This window comes from Rhinatrema bivittatum, chromosome 14, assembly GCF_901001135.1.
Source record: "Rhinatrema bivittatum chromosome 14, aRhiBiv1.1, whole genome shotgun sequence".
Classification (NCBI taxonomy): Eukaryota; Metazoa; Chordata; class Amphibia; order Gymnophiona; family Rhinatrematidae; genus Rhinatrema; species Rhinatrema bivittatum.
Window position 1 is genome coordinate 82,349,319 of NC_042628.1, and position 20,728 is coordinate 82,370,046.

At 47.2% G+C, this 20,728-nt stretch overlaps 1 protein-coding gene across 4 annotated transcripts in view; it reads left to right on the forward strand.

The window, feature by feature from the left end:
- The window catches only part of LOC115075692 (phospholemman-like), a 95,217-nt gene that overhangs the window by 37,059 nt on the left and 37,430 nt on the right, over positions 1-20,728 (forward strand). For 2 of the 4 annotated variants that reach the window (XR_003852577.1, XR_003852578.1), the window contains one exon: positions 14,475-16,278. Coding sequence is in view for 2 of the 4 variants with exons in the window: in XM_029576329.1 (XP_029432189.1) it covers positions 16,189-16,278 (90 nt within the window). In the remaining 2 variants the exon portion in view is untranslated. Of the gene's footprint in view, positions 1-14,474; positions 16,279-20,728 lie in introns of those variants that run through there. The other 2 variants (XM_029576329.1, XM_029576328.1) reach the window with 2 other exon arrangements.

The following is a 20,728-nucleotide window of genomic DNA, read 5'->3' on the forward strand; positions in this document are numbered from 1 at the left end:
CTCTCGCTCTCTCTTACTTACACACAGGCTTTCAATCACACACATGCTCTATTTCACTTACACACAAGCTCTCAAACACACACATGTTCTATCTCACTTACAAACAGGCTCAATCACACACATTCCCTCTCTCACAGCCACAAGCCAGCCAAAAACATGCTCCATCTCTCTTGCACACACACATTGACACACACAAGCACCCTCCCTGCCTCACATATACACCACACACACATACAGAAGCACCCTCCCTGTCTCACATACATATTACACTCTCACGGAAGCACCTTGCTTTCAGACTTGCAGCATTTTTCACTTTTACTAAAAGTGAAAGTGATGCTCCCAACCGTTAAATAAGAAAACCACATTCCTATCAAAAGGCGAAATGACACCCTTCCTTCAGGTTCTGTCCTCCCAAGGGACAGCCACCCACACAGTACAGCTTCTCTTGTTTTACGCTTCCAGGCAATAAAGCAGGTATCTTTCTTCAAACTATCAGTCGTATGATTATTCATGTGGGAGATATGGAACAGAAAGACATCCTTGGTCGGCTTCCCTTTTAAATGGGAAGATTCCAGTCTTAGTCATTTAAAAAATATATATTTTCTAAAGGCTTAAAAAAAAAAAAAAAAAAAAAGCGAAACCATTTCAGATTCTATTCTAGTCTTCATGCTTAAATTATGCTTAAAAAAAACAAACCCAAACCCCACCTGGCATCAGTATCTTAAATTTGTGATTTTGCTGAGATGAACATTTTAAATACTTTAATTTTTTTTGCTTTAGTATTTGTCTCTACCCACTTTAAGTTGAATTTTATTTTCCAGAAGAGGGATGCTTAAAATTTAGTAATTTTATCTTTCATCCAACTTTTCAAAAGTTCAGCTATATGTATTATCATATTTCATTTTTTTAAACTGGCAGATTCCTTTCTCACATACACATACACTCACAGAAAGAAGATCGGCGCCGAGACTTAGGGGGCGCCGCGGCAGGCAGGCAGCCAGCTCCCAACTCGCCCTGCCTCCCCGCCAGTGTCACCCTCCCGACACCCCCCTAGTGGTCCAGAGGCGGCCCCGGGAGCGATCTGCCGCTCCCGGGGCCTCGGCTGCCACTAAGCAAAATGGCGCCGGTGGCCTTCAGCCCCTACCATGTGACAGGGGCTACCGGTGCCATTGTTTGACCCCTGTCACATGATAGGGGCTGAAGGCAACCGGCGCCATTTTGCTTAGTAGCAGCCAAGGGCTCCGGGAGCGGCAGATCGCTTCCGGGACCTCCGCTGGACCACTAGGGGGGTATCGGGAGGGTGACACTCGGGAGGAGGCAGGGAGAGTCGGGAGCTGGCTGCCTGCCACGGCACCCCCTAAATCTCGGCGATTGGTCTCCATCTAGGCGAGTCGAAGGCTGGCAGAATTTTGAAAGGGCACTTTTTGCCCTTTCAAAATTCTGCTGCCTGCCGCAGCGCCCCCTAAGTCTCGGCGCCCTAGGCACAGGCCTAGCTCGCCTAGTGGTTCCACCGGCCCTGATTTTAACACATTCGCACACTTTTTTCACCGGAAGATAACTATTTCCTTTACAGATAAAATACACCCACCACCCTCATGCCAAACTGATTTACTTCACACAGGCTCCCAACACACACAAAACCACCCTTCTCACACCTCCCACACACATGCCAAATGTATTTACTTCCCAGGCCCTCACAACACACACAAAACCTGACAGATGTCCGGGAGGCTCCAGCGGGAGACCAGGACCGGTCCGGGACACATCTCCTGCACTACGGCCGTCGGCTGCCAGCAATCAACATGGCGCCGATGGCCCTTTCCCTTACTATGCCACTCGGGGACACTAATGGCGGCAGTAGGCCATGTGACATAGTAAGGGCGAGGGCCCCTCGGTGCCATTTTCAGGACTGGCAGCCGGCGGACCTTTGCCCTTACTATGTCAGAGGACCTACCACTGCCATTGCTTCACCCCACTGACATCGCTCCCGGACCGCTCCTGAACGCCCGCTCCACCGACAGACATTTTTATCAGGTCTCGGTGGGTCTGGAGGGTGGGGGGTGGTGATGAATTTATTGCGAACATCTTGGGTAGGGGTCACGAAGGGGGGGCAGGTTTCATTCATTTAGCAACTCGGGGGGGGGGGCAGGGGGGGGCTACTGTTTTTTGCAGGGCTGGGGGAGGGGGGGCAGGAGAGTGTGGGGTGGTTAGTTTAAGAGAACTTTTCTCATAGGGTTGTTTTTTGGGGGAAGGGGGAGGTTCACACACAAATACATACACTAAACTTGCACGATCTCGGGAATGCACCAAAATAGCCCTCCCCAGACTACAAAACAAATTTGGAAGTGCAAATTTGGTTAGGCACTCCCCTATTTGGCTACATAACGCGCACAGACGCCCAGGGACAGACCACATGTAGCACCAACAACTTTAATTTCCCAGGTCTTGGGAGGGGGCAGGAGGGTGGGGGGTTATTATTTGATTTAAAGGGTTGGGATTGGGGGGGTTTTTTTGGGGGGTGGTGGGGGGTCCCACAGAAATAGAAAGACAAAGATTTTCTGATCTGAAGGGTAGGCAGTAGGCGGGGGGAGGTGACAGTGAGGGGAGGGAGAATGAGGGGGTGGTGAGTGTCAGGGGAGGGAGAATGAGGGGAGAGGTGAGTGTGAGGGGAGAGAGTTGGAGTGGGGGTCAGGGGGGGTAAGTGACCAAGGGGGAGGAGGATGAGTGACTGAGGTAAATGAGCAAGGGGAAGGGGAAGGGAGGGTAAAGAACCTGACTCTGCCACTGCAACGCGTGGCCGGGTACCGCTAGTATAGGTATAAGGTGCACAGTAAGTTAGAACCTGGGTTTTGTGATGGGTACAGTCTAAATGAAATTTATTGATGTCTAATTCTGTTAATCTTTAAGAGTTATTTATTGACACAGGCTTTTAGTAGTCTACAGGTAAAGAGTGATTGACCTCAGTTGCAATGGTGCCTAAATAGCTCTTTAAGTTTCCCTGTTGAAGATAATTCTACATAACCTCGGTAACTATTAATATACTTGTTAGTCATGCTGCACATGTCAGGAAGTTACAGATAGGAATTTATTAATCATAGGCAGTTGTTGTCTTGTATTTCTAGGAATAAGTGTACTTGCTGATTTCAATGTTTGATTATTATGTATTTTGTGAACCACTTTGTGCACTATTGTAGCCTGCAGTATATAAACCATTTGAAATAAATAAATCCATCATTATTAGTTGTGGTGCCAGGGATCGGTCTTCCTCTCTGTCTCATGATTCCTACATCAGTGTGACATAGCTCACAGTTGAGTCAGTAAATTCCTCACAAGGGCACATGCCTGTGTCCCGCCAGAGTAATGCTTCCAGTTTGAAAACAGAATGCAAATAAAGCTGCTATAAAGGTTTGTCACAGATAATGAAAAAACTAATTTGTATAAAAGTTATTTTCCCATGGAAGATTGCAGTGAAGATCAATAAACAGCAATGTAACAAAATGGGAGATGGCAGCCTGGTTGAGTTTGACACATCCTCAGATTAATGCGAGTTATGCATAAAATCCTCTTTTTTTCTGGCCACAAATCTCAGCAAAATCTGAAATCTGATGGATTTATGGAGCAGATTGTGAGTAAATCTGCCAATGAATTTCTACAGAGTAGCTTCTGCTGTCTCTTTAGAAAGATTCACCAACTGAATCTTTTTGGTGTTTGGGAACTTGCCAGGTTCTTGTGGCCTGGATTGGCCTCTGTTGGAAACAGGATGCTGGGCTTGATGGACCCTTGGTCTGACCCAGCATGGCAATTTCTTATGTATCAAGAAACAGCAGATTTTGTGCAGATTCATTAAATTGGGTTGTGAATCTTGTATATAGATGCTTGCACATTTATAGTAAGTTCTGCCACCAGTGACCCTACCATGCAGTAAGCAGCCAGGACTCACCCAAAATAGCCTTTACCAGTTTTATGTTCTGTCAGGTAGACAACTCCAGTTCTGCAGTGCCACAAACAGGTCTGGTGAAGTTCAAGATATCCACAATGAATATGCATGGCATATATTTGCATATGTGGCCCCTGCTTGGCCACTAGAAGTAAACTAGCAGTGTAATGTATTGGGACTATATGTTAAAATGGGAATCTTCCAGCCTGGAGCGTTCATCAATAAGGAGTCGGAGATCTCCTGTCTTTTACAATGGGGAATCTTCTAGCTAAGATTTTCAGAGGAAATTCAAGGGGTGTATGTGAGATTTATTTGAATGACAAGGTGGTTCTTCCTCTACAGGGGATGGAAAATCTGGGGATATATAACTACCTCCCATGAGGCACAGAACAGAGATTTTCTGAGGAGTTTGGAGGAGTTTTGTGAGAGTTCTTTGGTGCTGGTGCCCTCGTGGACACTTGGAGGAGTCTGGAAGCAGTTGTGGGAGTTGAAGCAAGTGAGCAGGAGCTGTTCTGAGGGTCAGAAGGACAGCAAGAGGCTGTGCTCCTGCCTTGGAGCTTCAGTGCAGGGCCACTTCTAGAAAGGTTGTAAGTAATCTGAGAACTTTGCAAGAGAGAGACTGTAACTGGTTTCTTGGAGCACAAAAGGTCTGGAACAAAGGAACAGGGAAGGTGACTTACAGTTTACAAGATCTTACATTTGGAGACCGAGTTAAGGAATTTTGGACTGTGAAAGTTTGCATCTGAAGAGTTTTCCCTAATGTTTCTACCTGCTTTTTTTTCCTGTGGACTTTGAATTTTGTTTTCTATTGAACTGGTTATTTTTCAAGTAGACTTTTTTCTATATGGAGCACCAACTATAATTGGCCTTGCAGAAGAGCCTGCCCCAATTAATGGGCCCCAGAGACCGTATTCCCCCACCTGGGCTGAGCGAATCCAGTGCTGTCCAAGACTGAGAGGAGGACTCCTGACTGAGGGAGGAGCTTGGTAGGGTACACATACAACGGGGGCATTGTGCATATCCTGAAAACTAGATCTCTTTCTGGCACTCCAGGACCGAGTTGCCTATCCCTGTGGTGTTCCACTTTTTTAAATGTCATCTGGTATTTTATCTGGAAGCACCAAATTGCTTATAATTGGTTATAACTAAAAGTGTACTTTTTATTTTAAAATCAAATGAAAGGAAACTAACTAATAAGATCCAGAGGATTCAGTAAAGCTGTGAAAGAGGCAAATAGCTATTGTGAGCAGTCTGCCAGAAAATTTTAAAATGTATTACTAAAATCACTCTTGAAACTCCTACATGCAAGAGGCTGACTAAATATGAGCAGCCTTTCTGTTTCCTCACGCCCCTTGCCTCTTCTCGTTTGCAATCTCTTACAGGTCTATCCAGTAAAGTGCGGCCGCGTTTACCCTGCTCCTAACCCGCATTCTACTCACTTTCCGGCCGCGTTAGCCCTTCCTGCGATCCCGAATCCCCTTTAACCTACTCCTACCGCGTCCTAAAATCCCCGGGCAACCCCTTCCGCACGCGGCATGGATATTGCATGCAAACGAGCGAATTAGCTATTCCCTAGCATCCCGTAACCCGCGCCCCGACTATCGCTATTTTTCCCTGCCGTTTTGTCGCACGTTTAACCTGCAAACTTACCGCCTACCCTGACCCCTGCGGTAGAGGCAGGGGTCAGGGTAGGCGGCAAGCTTTCCCCCAGCCCCCGCTCACCTGCCCCGGCCGCGATCGTGGGTGCCGGTCTCCGGGGCAGCCCCAGACCTCTCCCCTCCTCCCGAAGCAAAAAAAAAAAGTGAAAAAAATGTTGCAGCCCCCCTCCGATGTCCAGAGGGGGCTGCAAAAAGTAAGTCGCTTCGCCCCTTCTCCCCTCCTCCGGAGCAGGCTGCTTTTCGCGCCCTGCTTCGGGAGGAGGGGAGGGGGGACTGGCAAGTCCCGACTTCCTGGTATCTGTCATTTCAAATGACATTTGAAATGACAGATACCAGCGTGGCGTGAAGCGTTAGGCTCCGCGCACCCAGGATACTGTATAGGCGCTCTAGCCAGTAAAATGGGTTGCGCGGGCCCTAACGCTTCACGGACCTTCTTAGACGCGGTTTACATTTGCATGAAATTATTGTTCAGGATCAAGCAGTAGGTGAGCTGCACTGTGCGTGCAGCAACTGCGGGTGCGCCGGACCCTAACGCAGCTCTTCCTACCGCTCGGTACTGGATAGACCTGTTAGTGTTGTTCATACCACTGCTCTCTATCTCTGTCCAAGGAAGCTTGAATCCTGTCACAGGACTGATTTCTACCACTGCTCCTGCTTGCTTATTCCAGGCATCCACCCTCACTAGAAATGCATTACTGAAGCTGTCCAATATGTGAATGTTCTTTCATCCAGGGTCTTAAGCCTTAAAACTTGTAGGAGCAGTCGCTGTAGGTTTTATTTACTTGTTTTGATAAAATACCTTGGGGTGAGCCTATGTGTTTGTGATGCTTTGTTTCCGGAAGGATAGGTGCAGGAGACTTCAGTTTGCATCCAAGTCATCAGGAGACAAAATTAAAAAGCACAGGGAAACAAGTACATTGGGAAGCCAGGGAACCGCTGAGGAAAGCAAAACCATGGAAGACCAAGGTAGCTCCAAATAGGCTTTTAGTAAATCCAGCGCTGAAACCTGCCGGGACAAGCCCCTGGGCTGAAAGCAGCTCTTGTTACTTATAATTCCCAGTGGGATGTGGGGAGCTTGGCATTCACTTTGGCTTGTGTGGGAGGTCTGCGGTTGCTCAGGCTGAATTTTGGCTGGAGAGCAGCTTTTCTGGCCCAGCCTGCAACAGTTTTATGCCTGTGGTTCAATCTAACAATGCTTTTTAATTTTTTTTTTCTTTTTGAGTTTTCATTTGTAAATCCAGTTCCAAAATGACCCCATTATTTGTTCTCTGCTCCATTGGATAAAAATATTTTCAGGCTCTCCTCTCTATTGGGTCCCCTATTCGAATACATTTGCATGGTCTCCCGGGTCCTCATTAAACATTGACAATTGTTGTGCATGACCAGCAATGAAACTCATGCAGAGGATGTACAGTGACACAGGAGGAATTAGCATGGAGCTGGAGCTCAGCTGGAAATGTGCATTACTGACCACACTGTAATGGGTGTCAAAGATGTGGACCCTTAGTGCTGAGGTATGGTTGGTGCTGCCTAGTGGCCAAGCCCACAAGACCCACCCTATCCGCTGGCAGAGGATCCAGGAGTTGGGACTGGCTGGAGCTTCTCCTATACCAGCTGCATTACCCAAATGTTGAGCTCTTGGGTTCTGGCGGCCAGCAGGTCTTAGGTGGGTCCCTATGGTGATGCAGAGGCGAGTCCAAGGCAGAGTTGGGGTTGAGACAGGCTGCAAAGGAGAGATGAGAGACAGTCCAGAAGTCAAGGTGGGCAGCAGGACAACAGTAACAGAGAAACAGGCCAGAGGTTGCATCAGGCGACAGACAGAGCAAGGTCAGGATCCAAAGCCAAGGTTGAGATCCAGGAAGTCAAGCCGAAGAACAAGGAGCAATGGACAGGATGAACAAGACAGACAGACCAACAGGCAACATGGTGGCTAGACAAGGCAAGGAACAAGGCATGAAGAAAGCAAGGAACAAAGTATGAAGAATAGCAAGGAACAAGGTATGAAGAATTGCAACATGCAGTGGAACAAACAATCACCAGGGGACATGTTGCTGGGCACAGATGTTCTTCAGAAAGGCTCTCACGGTAGAGCTAAGTGGGTGACATCATCCATGGGTGCTGTGGCCCATTTCCCTGCTGTGGGCCCTTTAAAGCTGAGAACGGTAGGCATGCATGCACCTAGAGGGGCTGTTGGGGGCGGCAAGCAATGGCAGCGTCCTTCCGCATGGCTGTTGCTGATGGTCTGTGCTGCGTTGGAGTGCTTTGGAGGGTAAGAGAGGTGCCTTGTGAAGTCGGCCCGGGAGCTGCCGAGCGTAACACACACGCTGACATGGAGTCACTTTTATGCTTCTCATTACCAACCGCAGACACTGCAGTGGAGTCCCACTTGCTGCTAACATGTTACTGATATATTATTATTTTCATGTTTAAGCCACTTTGAGTACAAAAACTAAGTTATCGGGCTAAATGCCAGCTTCTGAATATTTTGGAAAATTATCTGGCTACATTATAGATGGAGTCAATATAATTTAAAATAGTACATAGTCTGAATCCAGATTACAGCATCAGACTTACAAGTAATATCAGAAAATATTTCTCTATGGAGTAAGTGATAGATGCATGTGTAAAGGAGTAACTTAATAACCATGTATAATCTGTGTGGCACTAGCCTAGATGCATGGTCCATCTTAAACCCATACAATGAGAGCGCTCTGTGGGTGGGATACTGCTGGCAGGATAAGAGGTGGAGACCAGTTAGCACCAGGAGGCCCAGCATCTCTAGGGAGAACCAGCTCCTGAACCCTCTCTGGGGAAAATACAGGTGATAGTACACTGCTAAAAGGTAGGCAGTCTACTCTTGTTATATGCTGATTGCTATAATGAATGAAAAAAGGCTGGAGTCAGCTGCCTCCAGCCTATGAAGTTTTGCTCAGCTATCCCATGAATGGTGTCAGTTGGGGATTTCTGTTCTACGCTGTGCACAGAGAGAAGCAAGTCTCCAAGGGAAGAAAAAGAAAGTAGTGAAGAAATAAAAGTTTGTTGTGTGGTGCCTGTCAAAGAAGCAGTCCTGCTAAGGATCCACAAAGCGCTGAAGGGTTAAAAGACTCTTGTCTTATGTGCTCAGGGAGGAACACAGAAAATGTTTTGCTTAATGCAGAAGAGCACTGCAGTGTGTGGAAGGTCTCTCTTTCCTGGAAGCTTCCCCAAATGGTTTACTTGGTATTGAATAGAAAGCGGGCCTGATTTCAGTCTCTTACAGAAAGACCACAGTCCATCAGCTTCTCTTGTCCCAGCCCTATCTTGTGTGTCTATGCCTGACAGCAAGGGTTTATGCTTGACTTCAGCTGAAAGGCTGAAGCAATTAAGATGAGATACTGAATTTATGACATAAGGCAAGGAAAATAAACTTTCTCCCTCCTCTGCTAAGATTCTCTGTATGCAAAGTTTAGATTACTTAACAGTCTCTTAGGAGGGTGATCCAGCCATGTACTCCTGGGCTTGGATATCTCTGGAAAGGAAGTCTTTTCAATCACTCAGTTCCTGGCTCCTCTGTTCCTGGTTGGGAATTTTACATGAGGTTCAGCTATGAAGCAAGAACATCTGACTGTCTCTCTATGTCCTCAGTGTGCAGACTTCTGTCTCTCCCTCTTGATAATCAGTTCTTCAGGAGAAGAACTGATTGCAAGGTTGCCAGATACACCTCTCTCTTCCTGGCTCCTGGCTCCAATGCCTGGCAAATCCCAGCCCCTCACACACATACAGAGCCAGCCAAATTATGCCTTTTCCTTCTTTAAACTGGTCTACCATCATTCCTTTGGTTTCCTCTTCTGCGGCTATGTAGTGGTTGTTCTCTGGCAGGCTAAACAGTACAGCTATTTTCCCAACTTATTAACACTGTGAGTACTGAATGCTGGCTCTTGTAGAAAATTTGTCATTCACAGGAGAGCACATAGGGTTTTTTTTACATATTTTATATTCCTTCACCTTGGCTGCGGCAGCTTGAAATCTCTGCAGAGTTGATAAACTTTTTGACAGGTCCAAAACACATCACTCAGATCAGATGCAGCTTTGGGCCACATTGTAGGATTCAACACAGTTAAGCTCATGGGGGAAGGAACCTGGTTTATAGTATCTTACTACACAAGTTGAAAAGGAATGAATGCCGGGTGAATGAAACCTGTAGTGACTGTGACTGTTATGCAAGAGAGCTCATGGTGGGAGCTTTATAGCCTGACCTGAAAAAAGGCAAACCAGACTGCCCAAAGGAGGCAGTATCATGACCTGTTAGAATCAGCAATGGATTGGGGCTGAGGAAGACAGCATGGAGGAGCCAGCTCTAGGGCACTGCAGATAGGTCAGCTCCAAATAAGAACATAAGAACATAAGAAACTGTCATGCTGGGTCAGACCAAGGTTCTATCAAGCCCAGCATCCTGTTTCCAACAGAGGCCAAACCAGGCCACAAGAACCTGGCAATTACCCAAACACTAAGAAGATCCCATGCTACTGATGCAATTAATAACAATCGCTCCATGGTGAGACCGCACCTTGAATATTGTGTACAATAATGGTCGCCACATCTCAAAAAAGATATAATTGCGATGGAGAAGGTACAGAGAAGGGCAACCAAAATGATAAGGGGAATGGAACAGCTCCCCTATGAGGAAAGACTAAAGAGGTTAGGACATTTCAGCTTGGAGAAGAGATGGCTGAGGGGGGATATGATAGAGATGTTTAAAATCATGAGAAGTCTAGAAAGGGTAGATGTGAATCGGTTATTTACTCTTTCAGATAATAGAAAGACTAGGGGGCATTCCATGAAGTTAGCATGGGGCACATTTAAAACTAATCAGAGAAAGTTCTTTTTCACTCAATGCACAATTAAACTCTGCACCTTGGACCCAGCAAGACAGGAATTCGGAGAAGAAAACAACAAAATCAATCAGTTCAAAATAGCAGAAACGATGACTAAGAAGAGCAGCAATCCTAGGGAGAAGAGCTGGAAAGCTATGACCACAAATGCTTGTAGTCTGTGCAATAAAATCCCAGACCTGCAGGCCTTAATAGAGGAAGCGGACTTAGACATAGTTGCTGTTACAGAGACCTTGTTCACCGAGTCTCAAGATTGGGATATGGCCATACCAAATTGGTTCCTCTGATGACGGAGTCTCCCAGCAGAAGAAGCTTCCTTTTATGACCTTTGATAATGTTTAAGGGTTTCTGGGTACACAAGGTGACTACATCCCTTTCAGATATCACCTCATTTTCTATTCCTGGAGCTTCTTCGTTATCCTGTGCAGAGGGGTGTTGTGCCAGAGCCGATACCATGAAAGAAGGGAGCGCTGTGCTGGAGCCACTGCTGCTGGTAGGAGGGAGCGCCTTGCTGGGGGTACATTGGGGGAGGGCAGTGCATGATCAGAGGTTTGCTTAGGGTGCCAAATACTCTTGCACTGGCCCTGGCAGGGGGGCCAGCAAATCTGGCAAGACTAGAGGGGCCCGTGCCCTTTCTATTGTAGAGGAGAACCAGCAGAGAGGAAAGCAGCAGCAACAGATAAGCACTGCTCTGCAGATCTATGGGGCTTTGGTTGAGAAACGCTGATGTAGAGGGAGCTGGTCCATTGTGATGGGTTTATGTGTGTCTTTGCATTTCTCTCCTATTTTAAAATATGGAAGAGAAACGGATAAGGGTTTTCCATCTCTTCTTTTGTCTATAGGAGGTCTCTTCATATCTGCATTGCCTGCCTGTGGGGGTCGGTGGGCCACACAGCATTTTTGTTAATGTAGGTGTGCCTTGGGCACCACTGCTCGAGTCTGCCTGGCTAATAATGTCCAAACCTCTTTTAAACCCCGCTATGTCCTCTAGCCACAGATTCCACAGCTTGACAGTGAGCTGAGCGAGAAATCTCTTTCTTTGTTTTCAATCTGCTGGATGTTAGTTGCATGAAGTGTTTAGTGTTATCTGAAAGGGGTAAATAACCATCCTTTATTTACCGGTTCCACCTCACTCATGATTTTATAAATCCTCACTCAGCCGTTTCTTCTCCAAGGCTGAAACAGCCCTAATCTCTTCAGCCTTTCCTCATAGGGGAGCTGTTCCATCCCCTTTATCATTGTGGTTGTCCTTCTCTGTACCTTCTCCATCACAATTATATCTTTTTGAGATTTGGTGACCAGAACTGCACACACCCTCAAGATGAGGTGGCACCATGGAGCGATACAGAGACTTAATGTGAGGGCGGGACACAGCCTTATTATCATATTCAAATATAGCTAAGTAAATAGAAGAAAAATCCCACAATTTCCATGGCAACCAGCCCATGACCTGTAGTACATAACCTGATAACTGACAAATTTAGAAACTAGACTGAGAGCAGGTCCTTCAGGCCAATATTTGAAAGAGTGCAATTGGGAAATGTACTGAGAGAAAGAGATGTTGAAGTCTGCCATTTTATAAAAAGAGAACAGATAGCGGGCAGATAGCAGAAACATTTTATGGCCAAAATGAGAAGAGTTGGTATCTGTGATGTCCAAGAAAGGGTGGGGAAATCCCAAATTCTACTTCCAAAGCTTACAAGTGATAAGGGGCACTGATGGCAGCGCAGGCTTTCAGGAGTAAGTTAACTCTGGCATGTAAGAGCGGTTTTAATTCCTGAAAAATGCGTAATATAACAGGCATAAAATCCTGAGCTACGATGCATGCAAATCCCATGGAAAAAGAAGGCCTTAGTTTATTCCCCAGCAATGCAGGGAGATGCATCAAAGGGCAGACACACAAACCACATTTCCTGAACTCCTGGGTCAGGGCAGGAGTAAAACCTAACTTACATTTCTGGGTCCAGCTACTTCTACCACAATGGGTCCAGCAACTGAAGAACTTTGTCCAGTTAACTGCACCTTGGACCCAGAAGTTTAATTTTCAATGCTCTCAGGGAGGGCACCTACAGCCAGTTTAACAAAGCTTAAACTCTTGGGTGGGGCACCTAAAGCAAAACAGGATGCGAGAGTCAGAAGCAGAGCATACTGCACATTGCATACTGATCAGCTGTAGGTGCCTGCTCCAGAGAGCTTATGCTCTGATTTTGCTTGCCATTCCTTCCCAAAATAGCATTGCATGTGAGATTGGTGCTGTGCATCCCAACCTGTGGGCCTATTCTCTCATTCTAGGCCATTATGACAAGGAATGACAAGTAAAATAAAAGAGTAAGCTCTCTTGGGAAGGCACCTACAGCTAGATGAGCGAAGCACAGGCTCTGTGGATGGTCACCATAGCTGAACGGTACACACTATAGCACTACGTGCGTGTGTGATCTCCAGCTGTTCAGCAAAGCAAAGAAGACCTGCGACTGGTTGCCTGCCTAAGAGAGCTTACATTGGAAACGTAATTCCTGGGTCCTGAGGTGCAGTAAGCTTACATTTCTGGTGGCAGTGTTGTCTATTGTGCCCAGTGTGGGACTCCACCTCAGACCCAGGAGGATTTGTATTTAACGTGTAAGCTCTCTGGGGCGGGCACTTACATCTGAACAGTAATTCACAGTCAGGATGCACAGCACCAAGTGCATAGCATTCAGCTGTAGGTGCCTTCCCAAGAGAGCTTATGTTTTGTTCAACTGTAGGTAGGAGCCGCAGAGAGCTTATGCCTTCTCTGGTCTGAAGTGGAGAACATTCACATTTCTGGTGGCAAAAGTTACTCCATTGCTGTGCCCAGTCTGGTAGAAAGGCAATACTACTCTACGGGCACAGCAATACAATATTATGGCCATCAGAAATGTGAGTTCACTTTTACTCCCCCTCAGCCCAAGGAGGGGGCATTAAACCAGGAGTATGGAGGTAGGCACTTGAAGCTGGCATGCGTGTGACCAAAAATGGACTCGCATGCAAATCTGTGCCCAAATCAGAATGTCCAGAGCCATCTCTCATGCAAGGCCATTTTGGCAAGTGACATCAAAGGGTAAGCCCTCCGGATCAGGCAATACATCCATTTGAGATGCACAGCACCATAGTGCATACTGTTCAGCTGTAGGTGCCTGCTCTGGAGAGCTTACCCTGTGACTTCACTTGGCTTGCCTGTGAGATTGTGCCCAATGCCAGTCTTGGTGCAGGTGATTCCGGTCACTCTCCTTCCATCTTCAAGTACTTAATCTCCTTACTCCACTTGGAAAGCACTTTTTTTAAAGTGCTTTTCTGCATTGGTGCAGATTTTTCAGTTTAACTCACATTTTCGTGTGGTTTTTTTGATTTGCATTACTTTCCTGCATCCCATGGGAACCACAGTTAAGTAAAACCTGCTCTAAAATTTAACTCCAGTTTTAGCACGAGCTTTATTACATCGGCCCCAGATCCTCCTCTTCACTCCCTTTCTCTCTGTTCCACCTCCTTCCCTCACAGTCTGAACAAGTATAAAAGGAGAGAATTGCAAAACATTTATTCTGCCTCCTCTTCCTCCCTTGCTCTCTCTCTCTCTCTGTCCATCCCCTCTATCTCTCCTCTCCCTTCCTCTTTCCTCCCCCCATATTGCCTTTGTTCTCTCTCTCTCTTCACCATTCCACTTGCTTTTCCTTTCTCTCTCATTCTCCCTCCCTCACCCCCTGGGTTTTCTCTTTCTATCTTGCTAAAGCTTGGTGGAGCAATAGTGAAAGCTGGGAGTAAGGAGAGGGGCAGGTCTCCTGAGCTCCTCTTGCTTGTGAGCACTGTTGGTAAGCGGCAGCTGCAGGAGAAGGCGGGAGCAGCTTGACAGCAGCACTGTCAAGCTGCTCCCGCTTCTCCCGCTCCTGCTATGAAATTCCTGCTGACGGGAATGTAGGGCCTGCAATGCTTTTTCTTGTAGAGGGAACTTCATTGCTGATTTTTACCCCTTCCATTTCTTGTATCCCTGACTTTTAGCTCTGATGGGACAGAGTTCCTGTAGTTGGGTTGGATTCTTTGCAGACTGTGACATAAAAATTAGCCAAAGAAGAGTTTTCAAGGAAATGACAGTCCCTCCTTCAGATGTGAGTGCCTCCCTTGTACAAAGTCCTATATACAGAGTTGTTGACAGAGTCTGTAGCATGTTGGTAGTGAATATTTGTATTTGATGAAATTTTTATGTGCATGTAGTTGTTACGCACTGAGTATACTGGATAGTGCTGTCTATAAATCTTTTAAAATAAAATAAAAAACAAATATGCGCTATTAAGTGAGGGCGCAGTGTTAACAGCAATCACATAGCGTGCTGTCCTGGATTTCCTGCTGCTATTTTCATCTGAATGCAAAAGACTCATGGGCTCATGTTCCAGGTTATTCCTAGTGCAGGGTTACCTTGTCTAGGGTTTCCAAGATGGATCTGGGTCAGCCAGGGCGGCTGAGGCAGTTCTGGCTTCAATAGATTGCAGTTCTAGATTTGTATTTTTAAGACAAGCAGGCGCACCCTGTTCCTGAGGACATGTTAGTTTTAAAGCTTTGAACGGAATTGTTTTTCTGAGTTTTCATGTGGCCCTGAAATGATACTGTCCATCACCAACCTTAAGATTCGCTAGCCAAATGCTTTTTGAATGTTTCTTCTCCTAGGATCGTTGGTCTTGATGAATCTCGGGAGAGACTTTTGTATGTCCAGGGCCCTGTTTTGTGGAATTCTATCCCTCGAAATCTAATGGAGGAGTCTTCTCTGCTAAAATTTAGGAAACTCTTAAAGACCTTTCTATTTTCTCAGGCTCATGCTTAATGTGAACCTAGCAGGGAGCAGACTTTTAAGATGTGCACTGACGTATGAGGACAGAAGGCCAGTACCAGTTAGAGATTAAATATGACTATGAATGTAGTTAGAGATAAGGTTTTAATTTTTTAAATGTGTCTAGTTTAGGTTTTAATGAATGTTTCTTGTAAACCACTTAGTAATTTTGATTTGTGGTATATGCATTTTTAAATAAATACAAATAAATCAATCTGGTAAGCCTGCTCAGATCTTAGCCTAGCCTTTGCTGTGTGTGTACATAGGGGATCATAATGTATTTTGGGATGCAGTAGTATGACAGATGCTATCTTAATTGGGTTTCGGATTACTGACAGGATCCATGCCATCTGCAAAACCTGACCCTTACCCTGCTGCATCTATGGAACCTTTATTCCCATTTCCCCAGGAACAGGGGGATCCTTTCCAGGCTGTGCCATTCCTTTTCTGGGGGAGAGGGAAGGTGCAAATATCAGAAATATCCGGAGCTGATGATAGTTATGCGATATGCAGATTACAGAGATCCCTCCACATAAGAAGAGATCTCTGGTCTGGAAAGCTCATGGCAAATTCTTATGCTGTTTTTTCACAGGATGAGAAGGATGCAGTTACTCCAGGGTCAGCTCATTTGCTAAAACATTGCATCAAAGAAACAGCAGAAACTGCAATCAGTAGTTATATGTGGATTGCAGTCCTGGAGACCCTAGTCCCCATTCCCCAAGCACAATACACTTAACCTCCTTGCACTCAGGCACAGACTGTAAGCTCTATGAGGCAGGGACTTTGTGGGGGGCCATGTGGATTATTCTGCACTACGGTGTGAACACTGGCAGTGGCTCCAGGAAGGCCCAGAATCTTGTTGGTTGACTGTATTAGTAGTTTGAGAGCCTCATGTATTTTCTGTCTGTTTGTGTAGGACCGGATGTGGTTCCCTGCTATCTTCTCCTGCTCTCCTCCTCTTCTCCTGGTGGGCAGGGACTGGTAAGTGACAAGATCCTTTGGTAGATTGCTAATGCACTGAAGTGTGCTCACCTTCCAGTCTGTGGTGGGCTGGGAGAGAAAACTCGTGTCTTTGCATGTTGTTTACAAAAGTGGCTGCCATTAAAGTCTGTGGAGGCAGGTGATGTTGGGTAGGGGAAGAACGACTTCACAAAATAAGGACACTGTACCTTTTGGAAGAGTTGGACTGTCTGACTATCATGCACAGCCGTCTCCCTTTCATGCAGGCCTGGTCTGGCTGTCATCACCCAGGAAAGAGAATAGTCCTCTCTTACTCTTACCATTGGCAGCTCTTCCCGTTTCCTCCACCATCAAGAGGTTGTGTCCCTGAGGAAATGCTGGAGGCCTCCAGTGCTATAAGCAGGGAAGGCGCAGCACTCCTCCTTACAACACAAAGCTGTCTGCTGTGTGCCGGTATTGCACGCATATCACACACTCCTTAACAAACACACTCACAAATCCCAGCATACATATGCACCACAGCGCCCACACACAGCCTCCATCTGCCGTGGCCACAAAGTAAAATTAAACAGTTTTACTGAAAGGAAAAATCATTTTTAAAAATGCGATTATAATGAGCTCCATGACTGGCAGTGGGTGAGATTTTCTGTCTGCTAGAGAGGATTAAGTCCTCTATTCTTGTCTCTTAAATTCTATTCTTAGGAAGCACTTGGCCAGAGATAAGACAGTGTGGGGTGGGAGATGCAGACAGAGAGGGAGAGTAAGAAAGAAAACAGGCACATAGACATCTGTACACTCATGTGGACAAACACACACAGACGGACACAGACACACACACCAAACACAGACAGATACACACACCAAACACAGACACACACACCAAACACAGACACACACACCAGACACAGACACACACACCAAACACAGACACACACACACCAAACAGCAGACGGATACACACTACCAAACACAGACCCACACACCAAACACAGACAGATAACAGACCCACACACCAAACACAGACAGATACACACACCAAACACAGAACACACCACCAAACACAGACGGATACACACACCAAACACAGACGGATACACACACCAAACACAGACACACACACCAAACACAGACGGATACACACACCAAACACAGACACACACACCAAACACAGACAGATACAGACCCACACACCAAACACAGACAGATACAGACCACACACACCAAACACAGACAGATACAGACACACACACCAAACACAGACGGATACACACACCAAACACAGACAGACACAGACACCACACACCAAACACACACACACACACCAAACACAGACGGATACAGACACCAAACACAGACACACACACCAAACACAGACGGATACACACACAGACACCCACACTAAACACAGACGGACACAAACACCCACACCAAACACAGACAGATACAGACACAGACACCCACACCAAACACAGACAGATACAGACACAGACACCCACACTAAACACAGACGGACACAGACACACACACACCAAAACACAGACGGACACAGACACAGACAACCAAACACAGACAGACACAGACCCACCACCAACACAGACGGATACAGACACCCCACCAAACACAGACAACCCACACCAGCCAACCACAGACACAGACACCCACACCAACACAGACAGACACACACACCAAACACAGACACAGACACCAAAACAACAGACGCACACACCCCACACCAGACACACACACCCACACCAAACCAGACACCAAACACACACACACACACCCACACCAGACACACACACCCACAACCAAACACAGACACACACACCAAACACAGACGGACACACACACACCCACACCAGACACAGACACACACACCAAACACAGACGGACACAGACACACACACCAAACACAGACGGATACACACACAACACAGACACACACACCAAACCATACGGATACCACACCAAACCCATACAAGACACCACACCAAACACAGACAGACCAGACACCCACACCAGAGAACAGACGGACACAGACACACACACCAAACACAGACGGACACAGACACCCACACCAGACACAGACGGACACAGACACCCACACCCGACACAGACGGACACAGACACACACACCAAACACAGACGGACACAGACACCCACACCAGACACAGACGGACACAGACACACACACCAAACACAGACAGACACAGACCCACACACCAAACACAGATGGATCCAGACACACCCACACCAGACAAAGACACCCACACCAAACACAGACACACACACCAAACACAGACGGACACACCAGAAACAGACACAAACACACCAAACAGACGGACACACACACACCAAACACAGACACACACACCAAAACACAGACGGACACACCAGAAACAGACACAAACACACCAAACAGACGGACACACACACCAAACACAGACGGACACACACACACCAGACACAGACACAAACACACCAAACACAGACGGACACACACACCAAACACAGACGGACACAGACGGACACACACACTGGACACAGACGAACACAGACCCACACACCATTCACAGATGGACACACACCAAACACAGACGGACACAGACACAGACACCAAACACAGATGGACACAGACACACACACCAAACACAGATGGATACACACACACTCTCACACCAAACACAGACGGACACAGACATACTCACACCAAACACAGACTGACACCCACACCAAACACAGACGGACACAGACAGACACCCACACCAAACACAGGTGGACACAGACAGACACCCACACCAAACACAGGTGGACACAGACAGACACTCACACCAAACACAGACACCCACACCAAACACAGACGGACACACCCACACCAAACACAGATGGACACACCCACACCCACACCAATCACAGACACATACACCAAACACAAATGGACACACCCACACCAAATACAGACAGACACATCCACACCAATCACAGACACACACATCCACACCAATCACAGACACACACCCCCCCACACCAGACACAGACACACACACCAAACACAAACACAGACACACACACCAAACACAGATGCACACACTCACACCAGACACACACACCAAACACAGACGCACACACCCACACCAGACACAGACACAGACACCAAACACAGACACAGACACCAAACACAGACGCACACACCCACACCAGACACAGACACCAAACACAGACGGACACACACACACCCACACCAGACACAGACACACACACCAAACACAGACGGACACAGACAGACACATTGAAATGGAAACTCCAAGCAGCCAGACTCTGCCTGCAGAACAAGTTCAGGGAAAGAGAAACAGAACTGCATTTTCTCATGTATGGTGCAACATATAAAGATAGAAGAGATTTATAGGTAACCCTTTTTTATGGATTTGTGCTGTTTCCAAGGGCACACAAAAGTATTTGTTTCTGGGACTGTCTCCCCTCTCACTTCTCCGTGAGGTGTGGGTTCTTTCTGTGGGGGTGAAGACAGATCTTCCTGGCCCAGGCGGTGGAGTGAGTTTCCCTTTTAAGTGCATGCACTATGCTTTCTCTCTCTCGGTCATCTGTGATGCTGTGCTGCAGGCAAGACCCAAATGGGGTATTCAAAATAAACTTTACTGATTATTCAGAATAAGTAATTATCCAATCACGTTGTGCACCGTCCTTTTCACAATCTGGGGCAGATTTTCAAAGGGGTACGCGCGTACCCCCCGAAAATCTACCCCAAGTTTCCCCTGCGGGCGCCGGGCCTATGTTGAATAGGCTTGGCGGCACGCGCAAGCCCCACGACGCGTGTATGTCCCGTGGCTTTCCTGGGGGGGCGTGGCAGGGGCGTGGTGTGGCGTGTCATTTGGGGGTGGGGCCGTGGGTGTGGTTCCCGCCCGGGGGCGTGACCGAGGCTTCTGAAACAACTCCCAGGCCGGGGAATCGCGCGCCGGCCAGTTGGCCGACGCGCACGAGTTACGTCTGCCTCTGGCAGGCGTAACTTTTGCAACAAAGGTGGGGGGGTTTAGATAGGGCTGGGGGGGTGGGTTAGTAGGGGAAGGGAGGGGACGGTGCGGTGGGGGGTGGAAGGAAAGTTCTCTCCGAGGCCGCTTCGATTTCGGAGCGGCCTCGGAGGGAATGGAGGCAGCCTGTGCGCGGCTCGGCGCACACAGGCTGCCGATTTTGGGCAGCCTTGCGCGCGCCAACCCCGGATTTTAAAGGATACGCGCAGCTACATGCGTATCTATTAAAATCCGGCGTACTTATGTTTGCGGCTGGTGCGCGAACAAAAGTACGCGCAGGTGTACTTTTATAAAATCTACCCCTCTGTGTATTGTCCTTTACCTCAATCTCTGGGATTTCAACTTATCCCTCCTGTACTGAGCGTTTAAGCTGCCCCAAACGTGCAGGGAACTCCAGTGTGTGAGGGGCTCCCCAAATCCTGGAGAAA